The 24,379-nt window shown below is 41.7% G+C and overlaps 1 protein-coding gene across 4 annotated transcripts in view; it reads right to left on the reverse strand.

Moving 5' to 3' along the window:
- The window catches only part of CA8 (carbonic anhydrase 8), an 85,166-nt gene extending 61,046 nt beyond the window's left edge, over positions 1-24,120 (reverse strand). For 3 of the 4 annotated variants that reach the window (XM_061123359.1, XM_061123361.1, XM_061123360.1), the window contains exons 1-3: positions 23,726-24,120; positions 22,088-22,279; positions 9,212-9,336 (exon numbers count right to left, since the gene is read on the reverse strand). In XM_061123359.1, coding sequence (XP_060979342.1) covers positions 9,212-9,336; positions 22,088-22,279; positions 23,726-23,825 — 417 coding nt within the window. In that variant the 5' untranslated portion in view covers positions 23,826-24,120. The remainder of the gene's footprint in view (positions 1-9,211; positions 9,337-22,087; positions 22,280-23,725) is intronic. The other variant, XM_061123358.1, reaches the window with a different exon arrangement.
- Between the last annotated feature and the right edge of the window lie 259 nt (positions 24,121-24,379).

The raw sequence follows: 24,379 nt of genomic DNA on the forward strand, positions 1-24,379 counted from the left end.
TTGAAAGGATACATGCACCCCAATGATCACTGCAGCACTATTTACAGTAGCCAGGACATGGAAGCAATCTAAATGTCTATCAACAAAGGAATGGATAAAGAAGGTGTGGTACACATATACAATGGAATATTACTCAGCCATAAAAAAAGAACAAAGTAAAGCCATTTGCAGCGACATGGAAAGACTTAGAGGTTATTATACTGAGTGAAGTTAAGTCAGACAAAGAAAGATACATATCACATTGCTCACACGTGGAATTTTAAAAATTGGTGCAAATAAACTTATTTACAAAACAGAAATAGAGTCACAGATGTAGAAAATAAACTTATGATTACCAATGGGGAAGAGGGGAGAAGGATAAATTGGGAAGTTGGGATTGATATATAAACATAAGAAGGCTGAGCACCAAAGAACTGATGCTTTCAAACCATGGTGCCAGAGAAGACTCTTGAGAGTCCCTTGGACAGTAAGGAGATCAAACCAGTCAATCCTAAAGAAAATCAACTCTTGAATATTCACTGGAAGAACTTATGCTGAAGCTGAAGCTCCAATTCTTTGGCCACTTGATACAAAGAGCCAATTCATTGGAAAAGACTCTGATGCTGGGAAAGATTGAGGGCAGGAGGAGAAGGGGGTGACAGAAAATGAAATGATTGGATGGCATCACCAACTCAGTGGACATGAGTTTGAGCAAACAAGAGTCTATTTTTTATTGGAAGGCCAATTAAGAGGATATGTGTCTTACTAGAGGATTTAGATCTGTTGCTGCTGGTGCTGTTAAGTCGCTTCAGTCGTGTCCAACTCTGTGCAACCCCATTGACAGCAGCCCACCAGGCTCCTCCGTCCCTGGGATTCTCCAGGCAAGAATACTGGAGTAGGTTGCCATTTCCTTCTCCAATGCATGAAAGTGAAAAGTAAAAGTGAAGTTGCTCAGTCATGTCCAACTCTTAGTAGCCTACCAGGCTACTGGAGTGGGTTGTCATTTCCTTCTCCATTAGATCTGTTAGAACCCAATTTTAAATATTTCTAGGGACTTTCTTGTGGCCCAATGGTTAGGAATACACCTGCCAATTCAGGGGACACGGGTTCAATCCCTCATCTAAGATCCCAAATGCCTCGGGGCAACTAAGCCCTTGAGCCACAAGTACTGAGTCCATGTGCTGCAACTGCTGAAGCCCACACACCTAGAGCCCATGCTCCGCAACCAGAGAAGCCACCACAGCGAGGAGCCCGTGCACCACAGCTAGAGAGTAGCCCCTGCTCACCCCAACTTGAAAAAATCTCCACTCAGCAACGAAGAGCCCCTGTGCCACAAGGAAGACCCAGCACAGCCCCCTCCAAAAAGGATAACTTCTGTATTAAAAATAATAATAAACATATTTTTAAAATGTCTACATGCAGCAAGTCTATAGCCACCGATAAATTCATTATACATCATATTCATTTATAGGAACTAATTTATTTTGCACAAATTTGCCTTTACATGGTAAAACCAGCTACAATATTAATCCTTCTTTCAGTTAGCTTAGCAAGAAAAACCTCCCATACATTCTCAAACAATGATAATGAATAATCTACTACAAGAAATCCTTATAAATGTAAAATTGAAGGCAGGTTCAAAGTAACTACTTAAAGGTCAAGTTAGCCTTATACAATCTGTTTCAAAGAGGAAACGGCAAACTGCCACATCACGTAGTACAGCTAAAAGAACATTTCTGTTTGCTCAGCACTATAATTTATTTTCTACTCAGTAAAGTGTGAGATTTCTGCTCTAAATACATTTTAATAAATGAAAAAAAAACCATGCTGAATCAGAGCAGGAGCTATAATTTTTATGGAATAAAAAGGCAAGTGTTCATTAGAATTCTGTTTCTATTTTTCTTTACCCAAATGTGAGAGGGAGTTCCCTAATTAAGACCACTGAAGAGGCCACAGCACAAGGTTCTAATTTTTCCATCTGACTATCCAAGAGGCTCAATCTGCTAGTCCTGTGGATAATTCCTGGATATCCAAATGATCATAATCATTACAGTTGAGAGAACTTCTTCTGGTCAAAATGATAACACCACCCAGAGAAGCTGAACATTCAACTGTGAAATTGCTTCCTTTAGTGTCAGTCTTAACTCTTCTTATTGGCAAGATTCCCTTTATTTCCCATAAAGCAACCACAATCCCAAGTATTAACTATCATGGCAAATAAACTGCTCTCAAGCTAGAGCTTCTTTTCCTAGTAAGACTTGGCTTTGGAAGGTGAAAAAGTAAAAAAGCACCTCTCGGAACACAAGTCAGTTCACAGATCCTGCGTGTCCTCTGCCATTTCCTGCAACAGCCGCTTTCTCTCCAGATCTTTGGGAGCATCTCAGAAGGGGTGAGGGGAGTTGATGGTCCATTAAATCCACCCCAATTCTTCGGAGGTTGCAAGATTGCTCCTTGCAGACCCCTGTACCTTCACAAAGGCCCTCAGAGTTTTGTCTTCATAGCCCATAAGACCCAGGCACAAGGTCAGTTCAGTTTCACTAGAACAGAGCAAGTTTGAAACAAGCCCACCTTGGACATCCCTGGCAGTCCAGTGGTTAGGAATCTGCCTTCCAGTGCTGGGGATGCAGGTTCAATCCCTGGTCTGGGAACTAAGATCCCACATGCCTTGGAGCACAGCAAAAAAGAAAAAACCAAAAAGCAAAAACATGCCTACATCTAAATGTGGGTGCATGCAGACATAAATGCCAGGGGCAGTGGAGAGCGGGACATAGACTCTAGTGTTGTCTCCTTCCATCTAAATCACCAAAGACAAAACCAGTAGTAAAGGATAATTCTTAAATGGAGCATTTAATTAACCAAAGGACATGCTTCTACATCATGGTTTCCTGTAAAGTGCTCTGTGACCCTCAACATTTGGGAGCCTCAGATTTCTCTGAGGTTAATAAGAGTTTAGAAAGTTACTTCAGTATAACTTTTCTAGGTGATCTCTAAAGTTCTTCTTACAAATAAAATATTTGACCATATGCCTTGTATGTCTAATCCTCATCATGGTCTAACTCACTGAAGTTATCCTGTTATACTTCCTTGGAAAGTCAATGGAAGTCTCTATTTTGGAAGAGATTCACAAACTTAAAAGCTCAACTTGGGATGCCTGCGGAAATCAAATAACTTGAAAAGATCATCTATTAACCAGTGAAACTCTTCTTGCTATCTCCTCAGGAAATGAATAAAAATCAACATCTTTCTGTCAAATGAATATGCAAGTGAGATGAAAGGCAGCAACCCAAAGTTCAGGAGTTATTTACTCAAAGAACACTTAAATGATAGACACTACTATTTGCCTGAAAACAACAGAAGAAATGTGGGATATCTGGAGACCTGGGGCATTGAGTGCATGGGGTATAATATTCAGGATTGGCACTTTATTATAAGATACATTCTTCATAGTGTTTTGTTGGCCCATTTTACAACCAAGGGCTGATTCTTCACAATTGAAGACTCTGCTCAGGACTTCTCTGAGGATCCAGTAGTTAAAGACTCCTCACTTCCAATACAAGGGGCACCAGTTCAATCCCTGGTCGGGAAACTAAGATCCCACATGCCACACCACGTGGCCAAAAAGTTGGCTTTTCTTTTTCTATTTTAAAAAGGGACTTCTGCTTCACACAACAGAACTTTATCTTATGCACTCAGCTTTCCATAGACAGCTGGTATGTAGCTCAGTTCTCACTGAGCCCTTGAGAGTACACAGGGCAAGAGCTTCTCTTTGACTACAGCGTAAATAAAGATAAGGGTCGGCCCTACAGTAGCTGTGTCTCTGTCTGGATAATTCACTCTCAAAGGGTAAACTCTTAGGCCCAAAGGGGATGAAAGTCAAACCCGAGCTCCGATCTCCTGCTGGTGTGTGGGCAGGATCGGTGCCCATTCTGATAAAACCACCATTCATCTGTAGTGAAATGAGGAAAATGGAAATAACCCAGGGAGTGTTTTTAAAGTTCAGTAGATAGATAGCTGCTGGTGAGAAGTTGTGGTATAACACAGGGAGCCCAGTCAGGTACTCTGTGATGACCTAGGGGGGTGGGATGGGGGGAAGGGAGGGAGGCTTAAGAGGGAGGGAATATACGTATACTTACAGCTGATTTACCTTGTTGCATAGCAGAAATCAACACATTGTAAAACATGCACCGACAATTCTACATGTAGGGCAGCAAAGGTGACACAGATGTAAAGGACAAACTTTTGGACTCAGTGGGAGAAGGAGAGGGTGGGATGATTTGAGAGAATTGCATTGAAGCATTGAAACATATACATTACCATATGTAAAACAGATAGCCAGTGCAAGTTTGATGTATGATGCAAGGCACCCAAAGCCAGTGCTCTGTGACAGCCTGGAGGGATGGAGGGGGGAGGGAGGTGTGAGTGGGGGTCAGGATAGAGGGGACACATGTATACCTATGGCCGATTCATACTGATATAAAGCAAAAACCATCACACTATTATAAAGTAATTATCCTCCAATTCAAATAAATAAATTTTTTAAAGAAATTTTTAATGTGAAATCAAAATAAATAAATAAAAGTTCAGTCTATTCAACGTATAGGCTGGTGTTTATCCTGAGATCATACTCTTCCTACATTTAGTTATTAAATTAAAGACCCTCCCTTTGCAAAATGATAGGGAGAGCAGAAAGCTAACATTATTATTTGAAGGGAAAAAAAAAAACTTAGCCATATTATTGATCTCTCCATCCCCCAGATTTTTTCTTAATTTTGCTGCTCTGGCACAAAACCTGAATGCCTGGAATGTACTCTCCCATAAAGGTATGAGTGTAGCGATCCCTGTGTGAAGATTAATTGCAATTTACCAGGAGTTAAACATTAGACTGTGGTGTTGGAGAAGACTCTTGAGAGTCCCTTGGACTGCAAGGAGATCCAACCAGTCCATTCTAAAGGAGATCAGTCCTGGGTGTTCAATGGAAGGACTGATGCTGAAGCTGAAACTCCAGTACTTTGGCCACCTCATGCAAAGAGTTGACTCATTGGAAAAGAGCCTGATGCTGGGAGGGATTGGGGGCAGGAGAAGGGGACGACAGAGGATGAGATGGATGGATGGCATCACCGACTCAATGGGCATGAGTTTGAGTAAACTTCGGGAGCTGGTGATGGACAGGGAGGCCTAGTGTGCTGTGATTCATGGGGTCGCAAAGAGTCAGACACGACTGAGCGACTGAACTGAACTGAACTGAAACATTACAGTACCTTGAAATAGCAAAGAACATGAGAGTCTCCACATACAAAATGACTAAAACACAACTCATATCCTGAAAGTTGAATTTGAACTTAAATATCTGGAAGTTCCTCCATTAATTGGATTTGAAACAAAATTAATATGAATACAATAAATCATTCTAGTGATATGGTGGATTCACAAAGGATAGAGCTAATCACAAAATTCATACAGTATTAAAGTTGAACATCAAGAGCTAAGACATCCAGCGACATCCAAAGAAAATACGAAGCTTCTACAGCTGCCAGAAGGACAAACATATGGGAATTAATTTGACTGGATCCCATATTTGTCTTAAATCAACAACCGTCTACTCACACTTGCTGTCTTGATTAAATATCATGATGCAAAATATCCACACGGTAAGAATTCAAGCTGGTAGATATCACCCAGACACTTGTAAAAATAGTTAATACATGCAAACCCATTTTGTTTTAGGTAACAAGAAGAAAAATGCAGCACAATTTTCTTTTCTCTTGTTAAGGCACTGTCATTTAAACAGAAATCTGGAGTCTACATAATAGAATTTGGTTTACAAGATGAAAACATGGCAAGAAGCATCAGGCAGCCATGAAAGCATGTGTGTTTCTGAAAACTGCAAATCTCAAGTAGGAAAAGCAGAAAGGACATGCTTGATCCATCTTGCTGAGCACAAGAGCTGCAGTTTAAATTGTCTAATGTCACAAATTGTGTTAATTTTTGAAGTGATGTGTCTGGCTACTAGTAGCATCAAACATATATTCAGGATTGTTTTTAGGCCTGTATTTACAATTTTAAAAGGGTTTCCCAGGTGGTGCAATAGTAAAGAATCCTCCTGCTTATGCAGGAGACGCAAGAGATGAGGGTTCAATTCCTGGGTGGGGAAGATCCCCTGGAGTAGGAAATGACAACCCACTCCAGTATTCTTGCCAGGAAAATTCCATGGACAGAGAAGCCCAGTGGGCTGCAGTCCAGGAGGTCACAGTTGGACACAATTGAGCACACCACACATAATTTTTAAAAGTCAACAGGCAAGCTTGATGAATTTCTGTTAAAAGCTATCCCCATGTTATATGCAACAGACAAGGTAAATATCTGTTTACAGTGTTTGTGGAATAAACCATCCATTTAAGTAAAATCAACAAAAAGGAAGTATGTATTGAAATATCTTCTGGAGATTAAAGTCAGTCTTAAACTGCAAACAAGAAACAAAAAGTGTCCTAGAAAATTATTTTTTTTTAAATCATGTACCCCAAACACTTTCCACTGTTCCTTTGGTTATGTCCTTATGTTCTAAACGGCCCCTGATGGCAGTTCAGGACAGGGGGATGGTGGCAATTTATCCACCTATCTCCACTTAGGCATCTCATTCCCTCCTCAACTATTCTACATGGAGTCCTTCTCTCTTTCACTGAGTCAGCCCTCTCTGCCTGAAAACCCAACTTACCTTTCATTGCCTCCATTAAAACAAAACAAAACAAAAAACACCTGACTCACAGTTACCTCCAACTCTGTGCACCCCCAGCACTAATGCACTCAACAGGACCCAGCACTGAAAACCAACATCAGGTGACCAGTAGAAGTATTTCTCTCTAGGACTGGATCAGAGATAATCTGGGATAACACAGAATCCAAATATTATTCATCACCTATTTTGGAAAAATTACAGTCAGTAATTCCATCATTCTAAACATAAAAAATATTTCTGCAGAAACAAAACCATAATTTAATCTCCACTCAGCACAAACCATTACCTGTGCTTAATGGACCAGGACAGTTAAACCTTCATCAAGTAGCAGGACCAGTCTGAACGTTCGATCCGGAAGTTCTTTTTGACTTCGGGGAGAAAAGCACATATCACTGACTCACTTAAGCGAATAAAACTCCCCAAGGCTGTGAGTTCTGTGTGTCACAAGCAAAGTCACTGAACCTTCATCCAGAAGTTGGTGCTTTCCCAAGGACTCCCATCTCTCCCTAAATTTTTGATTAGACCAATGTATCTTTGAAGGCTGGTTGAAATGGAGAAGCTTTGCAAACACAAAGAAGAGGGCAGGATGACAGCACAGTGTTTTCCTGTCCCTCCACAGCCCTTGGCTACTCTGCAGATTTAGTTATTTGGAATTGTCTTTGGTCCTCTCTCTTCTCTCATATGTTCTGGTGTGAACTCTTCCTTCTCACATTGGATGGGGATAGGGCAGCAGCAAGAGGTGACACAGAGATGGGGTGGAACTGTTTCAAGGCACTAGAAGTGAGAGGATGTCTATGGGCATTGAGGAAAAAAGCCCCTAGAAAGGTAACATTTGAAGACCCAACGTCGCCCATCAAGTCCTTAAAGAAGTATCTCCAATTATTGTCTTTAGTATCACATAACACATATACTATTCAACACACTGCAATTGGTTTTTTCCCTCCATCCTCAAAACATGTAGAATTGTTTCATTTAATATTTCTTTTAAGACCCTGAGTTTGTGGTTTTTTTTTTTAAGGAAAGGGTATTTTGAGCTTTCAAAAGAAAACTTTTTTAATGATTATTCAAGCAACACTGAGAAATATTTTCTTTGATTTCATTCTTTAAGGTACATGTATCACTTATATAAACAGTAGTGATTTCCAGGCAATGAGGCAGATATGAATGTGGCATCTGGTCATGAGCAATTCCATACTGCAGTACATGCAGCTGGGAATGATAGGAAGACTGGCATTTTGATGGCCCCTCAGATATACCATTACTTGTCACTGATGGACTATTTCCCAGGCGAGAACTTTGGTCCTTATAGAAAGAAATATGAAAAAAAAAAAAAAGAAAGAAAGAAATATGAACAACAGAGGCATCCTGTCAATCGCACCAACATGGGTTGTTTTGATGTTCCTTGCACCGGACTCAATGTTGGAAGGCACACAGAGAGTGAGAGGGAGACTGTCTTAGCTTGGGTTGTGATAACAAATTACCATAGACTGGTAGCTTAAACAACAGAATTTATTTCTCACGGCTCTGGAGGCTGGGAAGTCCACAATCAGGGTACCTGGTGAGAGCCCGCTTCCTGGCTTGGAGATGGTCCTGTGTCCATCAACCAGCAGTGAGCAAGGAGAAGCAAGCTCCCTCTGGAGGCAAGAGGGCACTAGTTCCATTCATGAGGGCCCCACCCTCATGACCTCTTCTAATCCTAATCACCTTCCAAAGGCTCCACCCCCTAGTATCATCACATGAAGGGGTAGAGTTTCCAACATATGAATTGAGGGGGTGGGGGGTGGCAAATCACAAACACTTCAATCCATAACAAGAGCCCAGAGTTAGTGAGAAGGACTCTTTAAACACTAAAGGTTACAATGCATGAGATCAATGCCTCAGCAGCCATTTATCAAGGGAACTGGGAGCACAGAGGAGGGAGAAATTAATTCTGCTTTGGGAAGGAACTCAGAAAGAGGCCCATGAGGAAATGACATGCTAACTAGATACTGAAGAAGAGCAGGAGTTGACTAAGAAGGTAAGTAGGAGAGTGACTTCTTCAGACAAAATAACTCTCTAAAAATCTCTTCTCTTTCCCCCTAATTGCTTGAGATGAATAAATCAACTTACCAATTTTAATCAGAACTAAACTAGACTTTTAATTACCATTGAGGTTTCTCCAAAAGTTGCCTTCTGCTTATCATCTATTCATAGGATCCACAAAAGTGACCTGCTGAATCTGCAGAATTTTTATAATAATAATACTACTATGATGAAACTTTACAGCATAGATTACCTTTATAACCAACAGTCCCTGCGCATTCTCCAGGCCCACTAAGGCTAATGGGAAGTTTCTTCTGCTGCCAAAAGCTTATTGAGGACTTTTTTATTTTAATATAAATTGATAAAATTCAAGAACTACACAGCTACTTGGAAACTAAATCATTTTCAGTAAATCACCAAATACTCTACATGAACAACAAAGTTTTGGTGTTGTTCAAGCTGATTTGTTCTTCTTACCTCCATGGGAAAAGCTTTGAAATTAACTGTGTGCTCAGAACCACGCTGGTTTTCTCTTCCCCAATGAAATCTAACTTCATACAGCTCAAATTCATGTCCTTGAGGCAATGGACCTCCTGATAGAACTGAAAAAAGAAAAGAAGTTCTACTTAATTACATCTCAAACACATTCACCGGCACAGCATTAGAAACATGTGGGGACATTTTTTGCCAAGAGGTCTCATAAATTCTACAGATTAAATTCACATAGCCAAAATGAGGAGAGTATAGCTACTGTGGGATGAATTCATACTATCATCTTGATACAGCAGACATTCAAAAACTCTACATGAGAATGACATGTATATGTTAACTTCTTACATATTTTAGGCATAGGAGCAGACAGGAAATAAACCCAGCAGCTATCGCAGTTTCCCCTGAGACTTAAACTTAGCATTGATCAGGAGATAAGAATATGACCTGAGTCTCAGACTGACCAATAATTTTCTATAGACTTATCACTAAATTAAACATTGTTTATAGATAATCCATTACACAAGCACACTTTCAACTGAGAGAACAGATGTTAGCTGGCATAATTACCCATGAAACCAATTATTATTAAGCCAACCTGGTTTTTCAACAATGAAATCACAATTTTTAAGAAGCTCTCTATCATCCAGTGTCACATAAATGCAAACGAAATAAAACTGTGATAAAATATTCACAATATTTAAAATATTAAATTTTAGTTCTATGGGGCCCTGTCTCTGTTTCCCACTTCTGGAGATAACCTAGAACTCTGTCTCAAACAAGGGCACTCTGAAGGATGATGGAAAGTACATCTAGTCTTGAAGAAACAAAATACTGGGCAGGGAACTAAGATCTCGCTTCAAGCCACTGCTCACTGCTGTCTCCCTGAGATCAAGATCAGCCTGCACCATTTGAAATTGAAGCACCCTTCACCCTCTGTGTCTATGACCCGACCTAAGGCTTTGGGGCATTGGCGGGGGTGGAGTCGGGGGGTGGTGAGGGGCACGGTTCCAACACTCCACTCTTAAAAAAGAGCAGAAAATTGTCTTGAATGAGGCTTAGCTCCACAAGGGTAAGCGGAAAGAAACGGGAGTATTGTGAAACAAAGAGGACTAAAAATATCTTTCCCCAAAACATTTTCATCAGGTACACACACACACACACACACACACACACAGTTTCTGAAACCAATACAGAGCAGTTCACTAGTACTTGCTTATAGCAGTGGGTGAAGCTGATCCTGTTAGTGAGTTCAGGGGCAGAAAAGAGATCTCCGAGCTTCACCCGCACACCTCCCACCTGCCTAGTAGCCAATATTCCTTCAGATTAAAACTTGGAAATAGAGATGATATTTTTAAATGCCCTGAAAATTCAAACTGCACAGATGTATGTCTTATCGAGAAGAAGTTCCAGGCCCACAGGGGTTTCACTGAAAAATACCCAAACAAATACTTTTTGATCACCTACACTGTGGCAGGCACATGGTGTTTAAGACACATGGATGTTGACACAACAGACAAAACTCACTGGCTTCATGGATCTTACATCCTGCTGGGATGAAATGAAAATGTATATATTTATGAAGATCAGACTTTTACTATGATATTTATTTGGTCATTACAGGGCTTCCCTGGTGGCTCAGACAGTAAAGAATCTGCCTGTAATGTGGGAGACTCAAGTTCTATCCCTGGATGGAGAAGCTCGCCTGGAGAAGAGAATGGCAACCCACTCCAGTATTCTTGCCTAGAGAATCCCATGGACAGAGGAGATTGGTGGGTTACACTCCATGGGGTCGCAGAGTCAGCCAAGACTGAACAACTAACACTTTCACTTTTGGTCATTACACGGTGCTCATGCTCAAGAAAATTCTAATGAAACCAGATCCTCGGGGTCTTACATTCTACTGGGTTGAAAAGGAACACAAAGAAGGGAAGCGTTTTTAACCAAGCCTGGTCCCCTGGGAGAGGTGACAAAGGGGAAGCTATCAGCCAAGAATTGGTTCTAGTACCTTTCACTTTTGCTGCAGACAAATAATCCAAAGCTAAATCACACTAAAATCACAGGGCCATGCAAAGCCATAAAAACTGACAATATCCTGAATTCGGAATTTTATGAGGTTCCAGGTAAAAGCATTACCTGGTCATCCCCCACAAGTGATTGTGTTTACAGACTACAAATAAATAGCAGCTCTCTTTCACCCATTTGGCAGCATCCTCTCAAGGCATTATTCTTCCTTTGGACCATTTACTTGCTTTACAAGAAAACTAGTCATACCAAGAGAAGAACACTTTCCCTGCATTTATGAATATCAAATTTTGCTGAGTGATATTTTGTCACTCTATGGCAGGTTTATTAGTTGTGGTATCATCACATCCAATAAAATTACCATGAAACATGGAACTCACACTGATGATGTGCTGCATTTCCTGAGAATAACAAAACTGTGAAAAGGATACAGGATACACTATTGTCATTGCTACCACCTCCGTTGTCTTGAATGCTTTTACTTTGATAGGCATGGCCATTACGCTTATAAATATAAAAAAGCTCCTTTCAGAAGCTTCTGCAAAATCTGAGAATCCATAGAGACATGACACATATACACTCCCCTGAATCAATCTAAGCTTCTATAACCCTTTGCTGAAAACAGATTTGCCAGAGAGTTCAAAGGTTGAGTCCCCCTCATTTCATTCAAGTTCAACACACGTTTTGAGATGGACTCCATGCCTGGCCATGTGTTGACCATTGTGTGTAAAAGGAAGGATATAGCCTTGCACTGGCAAGGCATTCTCAGTGCTGAAGGAACTAAAAAGTGATTTCATAGGGGCAGAAGGGAAAGGGGCTTCCCCAATGGCTCAGCAGGTAAAGAATCCAACTGCAATGCAGTAGATAGGAGTTCAATCCCTGGGTTGGGAAGATCCCCTGGAGGAGGAAATGGCAATCCACTCCAGTATTCTTGTCTGGAGAATACTACGGACGGAGGAGCCTGGTGGGCTCCAATCCAAAGGGTAGCAAACAGTCAGACACGACTGAGGACAGAAGTTAAAAAAGAAAAAAGAGCAGAGGAAAATGCACAAGGCAGTCGGAACCCAGCAAGATCCAAACCAAAACCAAGGGTGGGGGTTGGGGAGGGAGGGGAGGAGTTAGAAAGTAATCAGGGAAGACTTTATGGAGGAGGTGACAGCTAAGCAAGCCTTAAAGGGTAAGCTAAGTGCAGAAGTGAGAGACTATACTTTAGGAGCATAAAGAAGAGGTTCAGAAAGACTCAGAGGTGGGAAATGGCCAGAATGGGTGCCAAGAGAACAAAGTCAGAGGTATCCAATGGCCAAAGGCAGGCCTCAAGGTATGAAATTGGCCGAGTGGCGGTGGGCAGATGGCAGCCCATGCAGACGGACTGGAGTTTATCTTGGAGAATCATCACTAGTTTTTAAGCAGTGGGCTAATATTTTTGCATTTTAAAATATTACTCCCAGGTCTGGGACTTCCCTGGTGACTCAGTGGTTAGGACTCTATGTTTCCACTGCAGAGGGGGACCAGTTCCATCCCTGGTCTGGAAATTAAGATCCTGCGTGCCGCGAGGCACAGCCAAAGAAAAAGTGGATTAAAATATTACTCCTAGGTCTTCATAGATGGTAGATCAGAAAAGTGCAAGCCCAACTGTTGAGAAAGCTGCAGCCACAGCCAAAGACAGCATGGTCGGGAGACAGAGCCTTATGGAGTCCTCTCCCCAAATTCAAGAAGACCAACGCCAATGGCCCCTGATGGATCCCCCAAAGAATCAGCGGTCCCTAAAGTTCATTCTCAATAAGTTTTTTTAATTTATTTTAAATTGAACTATAATTGCTTCACAATGTTCTATTAGATTCTGCCGTACAACAACATGAATCAGATATAAGTACACACATATCACCTCCCTCTGGAGCCTCCCTCCCACTCCCTTCCACCACTCTAGGTCATCAAAGAGCACCTCTCAATAGGTTTAAAGACCTTATAACCTCAGTTTAATTTTTAAGGAATCCCAAATGTATTCATAAAACATTCTAAAAAATAGTATTAATTAGTTCTTTTAACATTTGAAGTCTTCAAAGCAACAATCAATATGTTTAACAGTCCTTAGCTTTTAACCTATAGCTTTATTTCACATTAAAGAATAAATATCATCAGCTCATAAACGCAGTGCTAACATCAAACAATAGGGCAAGGAAGCCAGTTAAACTGGGTCTATAAGCAAAGTGAAGCAGATGAAGATGACAGTCCAGATAATTCAAGTCCCCCAGAGTCAGCTAATAATAAATATGATCATAAAGAGATTCAAGTTTTGCTCTCCTAGTTGTCCTCATTTACACGAACTTCTCTAAGAAGAGATAAGTTAATTTGTATTTCAGGTAGTAAAAGATCAATAAATATGTATTAATGGAGGGAGGGCTATCATTTGAGGACCAGCTGAAGGAACTAATTATGTCTGGAAAAGAAAAATAGCAACTTCATGGTATGTTGGTAGTAGTGAATATTTTAAAGGATGTCATATGGAAGAACAATTGCAGGACCTCCCTGGTGGTCCAGTCCGCCTGCCAATGTAGGGACACATGTTCGATCCCTGGTCTAAGATCCCACATGCTGCAGGGCAACTACACCCATGTCCACAACTACTGAGCCTGCGCACCCTACAGCCTGTGCTCTGCAACAAGAGAAGCCACCGCAATGAAAAACCCATGCCCCACAGCTAGGGAGTAGCCCCCATCTGCCACAACTAGAGAAAGCCTGCAAGCAGCAAGGAAGACCCAGTACAGCCAAAAATAAATATTAAAATAAAATTTTAAAAATAAAAAAAGAAGAAAGTACAATTACATGTGTTCTGTATAGGTCCAGAATTCCACAATAGAAGCGATGACGGAGATCCCAGAACTTTTTGATGTGGTTTCACTCAAAAGTATAATGGATCCTCTCTCAGTGAGGCATGAATATCTTTTCCTGAGCTGTTCAAGCTGAAGACATGCAGCTACTGGCCAGAGGGTCTGAGATCGGGGGCTGGAATGGTGGCCTCCAGGGGGCCAACCCATTCAGTGAATCTATGATTCAGTCACCTTCCTAATCTCATCTGCTGCCTTATTGTATCACCTACACAATCAGACTATTTTCTTCTCAAGAAGAGGGTCGAGGAAGAAACTTTGAGAAATTCTGTCAATTAAGGATAATGGGGAATGAAGAACTGGCAGAGGAAAGGTAGTCAAAATTAAGAAGAAACATCCAGAACTGGTGTCATTGAGACCAAGAGGAGAGTTTCCAAAAATTTCACTGCAAATGCAGCAGAATTAAAGTACTATAAGGATTTTAAAGTGGTCCTTTGATCGTGGGATGAGGAGCTTATCAATGACCTTGGTTTGGAAACTTTCAGCAGGAGGTCTGAAGTGAAAGACTTGTGCTCATGACATCTCTCAAATTTAAAACCCCAGATAGGGTTATTAAGGGCTTCCCTCATAGCTCAGTCAGTAAAGAGTCTGCCTGCAATGCAGGAGACCCAGGTTCGATTCCTGGGTCAGGAAGATACCCTGGAGAAGGAAAGGGCAACCCACTTCAGTATTCTTGCCTGGAGAATCCCATGGACAGAGGAGCCTGGCAGGCTACAGCCTATGCGGTTGCAAGAGTCAGATACGAATGAGCGACTAAGCACACTTATCTAAGGAAACTATACCATAAGGATTATGCTAAAAGCTTTCACTTAATAAGTGGAAGTATTTAAATTATACTACAGTTGTTATAACTCCTTTTAGTAATTCTGTACTCTTTTTTAATACAAAACAAAAAAAATTTAAGACTTTTTATATAGACCATTTTTAAAGTCTTTATTGAATTTGTTACAATACTGTTTCCATTTTATGTTTTGATTTTTTGGCCACAAGGTATGTGGGCTCTTAGCTTCCCAACCAGGGATCGAACCCACGACTCCCTGCACTGGAAGTGAAGACTCAACCACTGGACCACCAGGGAAGTCCCCCCAAAAAATTTTAATTGTGCTTATTCTACAAATTTTTTATTAAATAAAAGACAAAACAGCATCCAGGGAAACTTTGATGCATTACTACCAAGCAAAAGAAGCCAAGTAGAAGCCTATAAAATGTATGATTCCAACCACATGACATGAAAAATGCAAAACTATGGAGACAGTATAAGGATTTGTGATCGCCAAGAGCTGGGGAGATGCAGAAGAAAAGGAGGAACACACAGAATTTTTAGGGCAGTGAAATCATTCTGTATGATATTACAGTAGTGGACACATGTCATTAAACATTTGTTCAAGCTCAAAAACACCAAGAGCAAACCCTAATGTAAACTATGGACTCTGGGTGTAGATGAGGTGTCAATGTAGGTTCATTAACTATAATGGATGTACCCTCTGGTTACACGCTTTTTCACCTGCAGTCAACAACCAGAATACAGACAGCCAGGTGTGAGCCATCACACGGCTTCCCCCAGAGAAATCCATAAACCTACAAAGGCTCCTCCAACAACACAGCCTGCTCCTACATAACCACGTTACTGTGACAGCCACCAGACCTCAATCCCTGCCCACATGCAGAGCCTCTAACTCAACTTTCAGACCCATTACTAAACGTGAACAAAGAGCCAAAGATCACTGGACATTTGAGAAGAACCTCCGGCATAAAAGAGAGAGACCAAAACAAACAGAAGAAGAACCCCAGAATAAAACAGAAACACAGAACAGAAAAAAGATCCTGTAATCAAGAAATAAACACTGGTAGGTGTTTTTTTTTTTTAATTCATAGAATAAGCACCATATTTTATAAACTAAAAATATAGGAGCAGATTAGAGACAAATATAAGACAATTAGAAGCCAAATATAAGAGAGTAGAAATTTAATAGAAAGAAATAACACATGTAAATCCATGGCTGACTACTACAATATTGTAAAGTAATTAGCCTCCAAATAAAAATAAATAAAAAAAAAAGAAATAAGTTGAGGAAATCTAACAAAATAGAAGAAAGAAGACCTTAAAAAAAGAGTTAATGACTCTCCGACATAAATCACAGCAGGATCCTCTATGACCCACCTCCCAGAATATTAGAAACAAAAGCAAAAATAAACAAATGGGACCTAATGAAACTTAAAAGCTTTTGCACAACAAAGGAAACTATAAGCAAGGTGAAAAGACAGCCCTCAGATTGGGAGAAAATAATAGCAAATGAAGAAACAGACAAAGGATTAATCTCAAAAATATACAAGCAACTCCTGCAGCTCAACTCCAGAAAAATAAATGACCCAATCAAAAAATGGGCCAAAGAACTAAACAGACATTTCTCCAAAGAAGACATACAGATGGCTAACAAACACATGAAAAGATGCGCAACATCACTCATTATCAGAGAAATGCAAATCAAAACCACAATGAGGTACCATTACATGCCAGTCAGGATGGCTGCTATCCAAAAGTCTACAAGCAATAAATGCTGGAGAGGGTGTGGAGAAAAGGGAACCCTCTTACACTGTTGGTGGGAATGCAAACTAGTACAGCCGCTATGGAAAACAGAGTGGGGATTCCTTAAAAAACTGGAAATAGAACTGCCATATGACCCAGCAATCCCACTTCTGGGCATACACACTGAGGAAACCAGATCTGAAAGAGACACGTGCACCCCAATGTTCATCACAGCACTGTTTATAATAGCCAGGACATGGAAGCAACCTAGATGTCTATCAGCAGACGAAGGGATAAGGAAGCTGTGGTACATATACACCATGGAATATTACTCAGCCATTAAAAAGAATTCATTTGAATCAGTTCTAATGAGATGGATGAAACTGGAGCCCCTTATACAGAGTGAAGTAAGCCAGAAAGATAAAGAACATTAGAGCATACTAACACATATATATGGAATTTAGAAAGATGGTAATGATAACCCTATATGCAAAACAGAAAAAGAGACACAGATGTACAGAACAGACTTTTGGACTCTGTGGGAGAAGGCGAGGGTGGGATGTTTCAAGAGAACGGCATTGAAACATGTATATTGTCTAGGGTGAAACAGATCACCAGCCCAGGTTGGATGCATGAGACAAGTGCTCGGGCCTGGTGCACTGGGAAGACCCAGAGGGATCGGGTAGAGAGGGAGGTGGGAGGGGGGATCAGGATGGGGAATACATGTAACTCCATGGCTGATTCATGTCAAGGTATGACAAAAACCACTACAATATTGTAAAGTAATTAGCCTCCAACTAATAAAAATAAATGAAAAAAAATAAAAAATAAAATAAAACAAAATTTAAAATACAAAAATAAATAAATAAATAAAGAGTTAATGGAAAAAGAGGAGAAAAAACAGAAAATTTATCAATTAAATAATATAAGAAAGTTCCTGAGAAATAAAAGACAATTATCTTTTGATTTTTGGGCCCACCAAGCACCCAGCACAGAGACACACAAGATATCTAAATATTTACTCTCACAAGCCCTTCTTCTCAGCAAGTTACTAGGAGATGAACTGTGGGAGGAAATAAACCAAAAACTCTCTGAAAGGAGGGAACAGTCTCAAAAGAGGATCACATCATCCAGCAAACATGGGATTGAGCACACAGACAGTCAGTGGACTTCCTAGGCCTGAGATCTAGGATGCTGCAGGCAATGGCAATCCAGGTGGGCTGGAGGAGAGAAGGAATGGTGGATATGAGGGACAGAAGGACTTCAAAGGACTTTCTGAATGTCCTGGGAGAAGATGTGCCTGCCAGCTGTCAGAGAGTGTGGAAATGAAACCATGATGGATAAACAAAAAACCAAATAAACAAAAATACACTTATACCAGGGGTGGGCCCGCCCCCCCACATTATTCAATAAAGGAACCAGAACATAGCCTCAGCTGGAAACAATAGTTGCACAGTCATAATAATAAAAACACTGAGCTAATTTAAATAACAACTATAAGTATACAGGGATGATGGGGGGCAAAACTTCCATGTGCTCATTTGCTCTATCATGTCCAACTCTTTGTGACCCCATAGGCTGTAGCCTGCCAGGCTCCTCTGTCCATGGGATTCTCCAGGCAAGAATACTGGAGTGGGTTGCCATTTCCTCCTCCAGGAGATCTTCCCAACCCAAGGATGGAACCTGGGTAACTAAATAAACTGCTCCAGACACAGGTTTCTTTGTTATTTTTTTTTTTAAGTATGGAGAAATACTGAAAAGGGAGAAACAGTGAAGAAATGACTGTAGTGGTAGAAAGGAGACAGGCATCTGATGGAGCAAGGTCTCCAAAGAGGATGGAGGAAGGGGTCAGAGTGTGTGCACCAAACAGGCCCAGACAGAAACACAGACAACTCTTCTTCAGTGGTCAGGGCAGGACCGTGTGGGCAGAGAGCCGAAACAATGCTTGATGGGCTCTGTTTTGGGGCAGCCATGAAATTAAAAGACGCTTACTCCTTGGAAGGAAAGTTATGACCAACCTAGATAGCATATTAAAAAGCAGAGACATTACATTGCCAACAAAGGTCTGTCTAGTCAAGGCTATGGTTTTTCCAATAGTCATGTATGGATGTGAGAGTTGGACTGTGAAGAAAGCTGAGCACCAAAGAATTGATGCTTTTGAACTGTGGTATTGGAGAAGACACTTGAGAGTCCCTTGGACTGCAAGGAGATCCAACCAGTCCATCCTAAAGGAGATCAGTCCTGGGTGTTCATTGGAAGGACTGATGCTGAAGCTGAAACTCCAATATTTTGGCCACCTCATGCAAAGAGTTGACTCATTGGAAAAGACCCTGATGCTGGGAGGGATTGGGGGCAGGAGGAGAAGGGGACGACAGAGGATGAGCTGGATGGATGGCATCACCAACTTGATGGACATGAGTCTGAGTAAACTCTGGGAGTTGGTGATGGGCAGGGAGGCCTGGCATGCTGAGATTCATAGGGTCGCCAAGAGTCGGACACGACTGAGTGACTGAAGTGAACTGAACTGAGGGGCCACAGAAAATTGTGAATGCTTGAGAAGGCACCAGGAAAAAAAATGGCAAACTCAATGTGATGGAGTAAATTTGATCTTTGAGCAAGAATGAACACAAATTGTCTTAATTGACAGCATTTGGACTTGTTCATTCTTCTACATTCTTGTGACACTTTTAGAACACCAGGTTGCATTTACACTGACACCATAGAGGACTGTGTTGTCATTAATAGAAATCTTCAAGAACCATCTTACCCATCTGTATACAAACCAACATTCAATCACCATGGTGCCTGATGTGAAATGCATGTTAGTTGTATAGATATGTAAATGTTTATTTACAGAAATGAAATGGTATGTCGACATAAACCAAGACAATTTACAGTGTAATACTAACATTACCTTATCACGTTTCCTATGTCAGGACAGTCAGCATTCAATAATTTTACTACGTACTTTAAAATTAATACATGATGCCCCATCATAGATAGCCCTCCCCCAAAAAACACCTGACTTAAGTTCGAGTTTATATCTGACACTGCCCTTTTGACTACACCTTAGATTCTATTTTGGGAAACAGCCTTACCTTGTCTAGACTCAGAGTAGCCAGGAAGACTCTAAATTAAAGGTCAGGAATATTGACAAAACTTTTGACTGTGTGGATCACAATAAACTGGAAAATTCTGAAAGAGATGGGAATACCAGACTACCTGACCTGCCTCTTGAGAAACCTATATGCAGGTCAGGAAGAAACAGTTAGAACTGGACATGGAACAACAGACTGGTTCCAAATAGGAAAAGGAGTATGTCAAGGCTGTATATTGTCACCCTGCTTATTTAACTTCTATGCAGAGTAAGTACATCATGAGAAACGCTGGGCTGGAGGAAGCACAAGCTGGAATCAAGATTGCCAGGAGAAATATCAACAACCTCAGATATGCAGATGACACCACCCTTATGGCAGAAAGTGAAGAGGAACTAAAAAGCCTCTTGACGAAAGTGAAAGAGGAGAGTGAAAAAGTTGGCTTAAAGCTCAACATTCAGAAAACTAAGATCATGGCATCTGGTCCCATCACTTCTTGGCAAATAGATGGGGAAACAGGGGAACCAGTGTCAGACTTTATTTTTTTGGGCTCCAAAATCAATGCAGATGGTGAATGCAGCCATGAAATTAAAAGACGCTTACTCCTTGGAAGGAAAGTTATGACCAACCTAGATAGCATATTAAAAAGCAGAGACATTACTTTGCCAACAAAGGTCTGTCTAGTCAAGGCTATGATTTTTCCAGTGATCATGTATGGATGTGAGAGTTGGACTGTGAAGAAAGCTGAGCACCAAAGAATTGATGCTTTTGAACTGTGGTGTTGGAGAAGACACTTGAGAGTCCCTTGGACTGCAAGGAGATCCAACCAGTCCATCCTAAAGGAGATCAGTCCTGGGTGTTCATTGGAAGGACTGATGCTGAAGCTGAAACTCCAATATTCTGGCCACCTCATGCAAAGAGTTGACTCATTGGAAAAGGCCCTGATGCTGGGAGGGATTGGGGGCAGGAGGAGAAGGGGACGACAGAGGATGAGCTGGATGGATGGCATCACCAACTTGATGGACATGAGTTTGAGTAAACTCCAGGAACTGGTGATGAACAGAGAGGCCTGACGTACTGCAGTTCCTGGGGTCGCCAAGAGTCGGACACAACTGAGCAACTGAACTGAACTGAACTGAACATTCACAATGAATAAAATATTCATAGTTGGAAATCAATACCTGTCCTATCTAACATTAAACCCAAAAATTTTATGGCTTGAAATATCAAATTTATTGATTCAGAATTAATCTGAGTACAGTTGGTCTCTGTTTATTAAATACTCCCCAATATTTCAATATATTCCTGATTTTACATTCTTGCCAAGAAGTATAGTTAGTATTCACTATGAAAAGCAAGAAATTAATGCTAATTTTAAAATATTCTGCTCTCCTCTCCCCCATATATAAGCAAAAAAGCAATTTCCTTGGTAATTATCCAACAGTTTTTCTAAAAAACATTTCAGATCCAACTCAAATAGGTTCAGAAGGGAGGAGGAGAGTTAAAAAAATAAATAAAAGTAAGAGTTTTGTTTGCCATTTAAATCTCTCACTGAGTTTAGAGACTGATTTTTACTGCTATTAATTAAAATTCTTCTTGCCATATTAATTATATTATATATAATTATATATTAATATAGTAAAGAAAATTAATTTGAAAAGTCTATCTTGGATGCCAAATTATATCAATAAATGCTGATCTTCAGTTTTACAAAGCAGTAAGACAGAATTATAATTATTTAAATGATTTGAGCTAATCAACACTTTGGACAAAACGAAGATTTGTATACTTGTGTATGTTGTTGCTCAGTCGCCCAGTCATGTCCAACTCTTTGAGACCCCATGGACTGCAGCACACCAGGCCTCTCTGTCTCTGACCATCTCCCGGAGTTTGACCAAGTTCATGTTCATTGCATCAGTGATGCCGTCCAGCCATCTCATCCTCTGACACCCTCTTCTCCTTCTGCCCTCAATCTTTCCCAGCATCAGGGACTTTACCAATGAGTCGTCTGTTCACATCAGATGACCAAAATACTGGAGCTCCAGCATCATACATTTGTATATACTTTTCCTCAAATTTTACAGAGCTGGAATTTGACCAACTAAGGTTGTTCCAATAACATCATATAACATGGGACAACCAACTGACACCTTCATAATTTCATCCTTTCCAAAATGTTTCAGAAAATAATTCCCCCAAAATGCATGCTATGGTATATAAAGGTATCCTGACAACAGAGCTAGGTTAGTCCTACCATTAAGGTCATACAAGCTAAATTAGCTTGGCAATGACTGCTAGTTTAATAATAAGCACACAGAAACATCTGAAATACCTGATTTCGACTTCAGGATAACCTGAATGGTATGCCCGTCATTGGCGACCTCACAGTCCCGGCAGACCACATAATTCGGGGAGAGGCGGATATCCAGCAGTGAGGGGTCATATCGAGCCTCTCTTGAGTTCAAGTTAATGGGAGACTGGTACTCCCCATTAGCATCCGGAAACACCAAGCCCCACTCAACACCTGAGGACAAAATGAAGCAAACTTAGAACGGATTAAAAAAATAAGTTACAGCAAAATTTAACATGGGAAAACTAGTTTAAACATTGTTTATGATCCTCGCCACTATTAAGAAGATTATGACTACTGTCTCTTTACAGATAAGACATGGTATTAATAAAGTGCATGCATTTTTGCACTCATAGGTTGAATGATCTAATGTTATCAAATATCACATTCGGAGTCCCAGACTAACAAAATGTTCTATTTGCGTACATAGAGGTACTAATTTATGGCTCTAGGAAATTCAGATCTTTAAGTGATTAGAAAAAGAAACAATACCACAAAAATTTCCTCTGCTCATTAGTTCAATTATGTTAAGTACTTGGAAAATTCCTGTAACTCTCAACGTTCTTAGAGTCAAAAACCAAAAATCTGACGCTAGTGAGTAAAAATTTCTTATCAGAAATGCAAACAGTAGTTTGAAGTGTGCATATTCATATATACAGGGCTTCCTGGGTGGCTCGGTGGTCAAGAATCCACATTCCAAGCAGGAGACATGGGTTCTATTCCTAGGTTGGGAGGATCCCCTTGAGAAGGAAATGGAAACCCACTCTCCTATTCTTGCCTGGGAGATCCCATGGACAGAGAAGCCTGGCAGGCTACAGGCCATAAAGTTGCAGAGTCAGACATGACTTAGCAACTGAGCACACACACACATACTCCTATATACACATACCTATATATCATGCATATATAGATAATACTCTTTCCATATTTGCATCATGCAAGTTATAAACTCTGCATTTGTTGCAGATATGTAGTCAACATCAGCACCAATTGTCAGCTCCATTAGGAGTCCTACATCTTCAGGGATACATTTTAGGAAACTAAACTTTTTATACAAGGTCAATCCCCATCTTGCCAGGCCCACTGATTCAGGTCAAAAACTTAGGACTTGTTCAGGAAAAGTTGAACAGTGTCAGCATCCTTCTAGAAAACTCAGTAGCTCAAATAGATACTTTCTCCCCCAGGCAAGCAAGAAACAGTTTCACGGACGCGATAAGAGACAAGAATCTGGAAAATGAATATATGCGTTTGTATAACTGAATCACTTTGCTGTACATCTGAAACTAATACAACTCTGTAAACCAAAGAATTTTTTTTTCAAAGAAAGAAAATAAGAGTTTCAGTAACGCTGCATTCTCAAGGTGTTCAGTAACAGTTAAGGCTACCCTTCTCGCTACTAGCCAGACGGAACTGTCACCAACGCAGCCTTCGGGCTCGCCCACCGGACGGCGGCAGGTGCCAACCGCTGCCGGCACTAAGGCCGGGCTCCCGGAGAAGCACGCGGGCAGCGCCCGCTCTGCCCCGAGCGCCTGCTGCCCCTAAACGGGCCGGGGACCCACGTAGCAGAGAGGGGCGGCGGAGGCGCGGGGAGAGCCAGCCTCCTGACGCGCGGCGGGTTACCTTCCTCGTAGCCCCACTCCACGCCTTCTTCCTCTTCCTCATCATCCTCCTCCTTCTCCGGGAAGGCCACGGAATCTTCGATGAAGCTCAGGTCAGCCATGGGGAGGCCGTGGGTCCCCTCGGCCCTCTCGCCGGCGGTGCCTGCGCGCCCCTGCAGAGCGAGCGCTCCGGGGCGCGAGTGGGGTGTGAGTGGGAAAGTGTGAGCGCGCGTTCCAGGGGGAGCGCTGCCGTGAGTGTGAGCGCGCGTGTGTGCGAGGGGGATGAGTGTGAGCGCGTGCCGTGAAGGGCAACGTGGATGCGAGCACGCGCGCGTGCCAGGCGGGAGTCTTTCGGGCGGCGGGCCGGGGACTCGCAGCCCGAGTCCGGCAGGAGCGCAAGAGAAGCTGCGGCTCCAGGAGCGCGAGCAGGCAGGTTATAAACCCGACCGGGGCGGGGCTGGACGGGAGGGACCGCCCCCTGCGCTCGGGCCGGGCCTGCGGTGGACCGCAGGGAAACGCCGGGGCTCCGGGGCGACGCCGTGGAAGCGGCGGACCCCGCCGCCCCCACCAACGACACACACAGCGGAGCCCCCAACACACACACACCCCGCTCCCGCGCCTTCCTTCTAGAACCCCGGGGTCGCGCAGAGCCTTGGCCAGGGCGCCCTACCCTTGT

The sequence above is a fragment of the Dama dama genome, chromosome 21 (assembly GCF_033118175.1).
Source record: "Dama dama isolate Ldn47 chromosome 21, ASM3311817v1, whole genome shotgun sequence".
Lineage (NCBI taxonomy): Eukaryota > Metazoa > Chordata > Mammalia > Artiodactyla > Cervidae > Dama > Dama dama.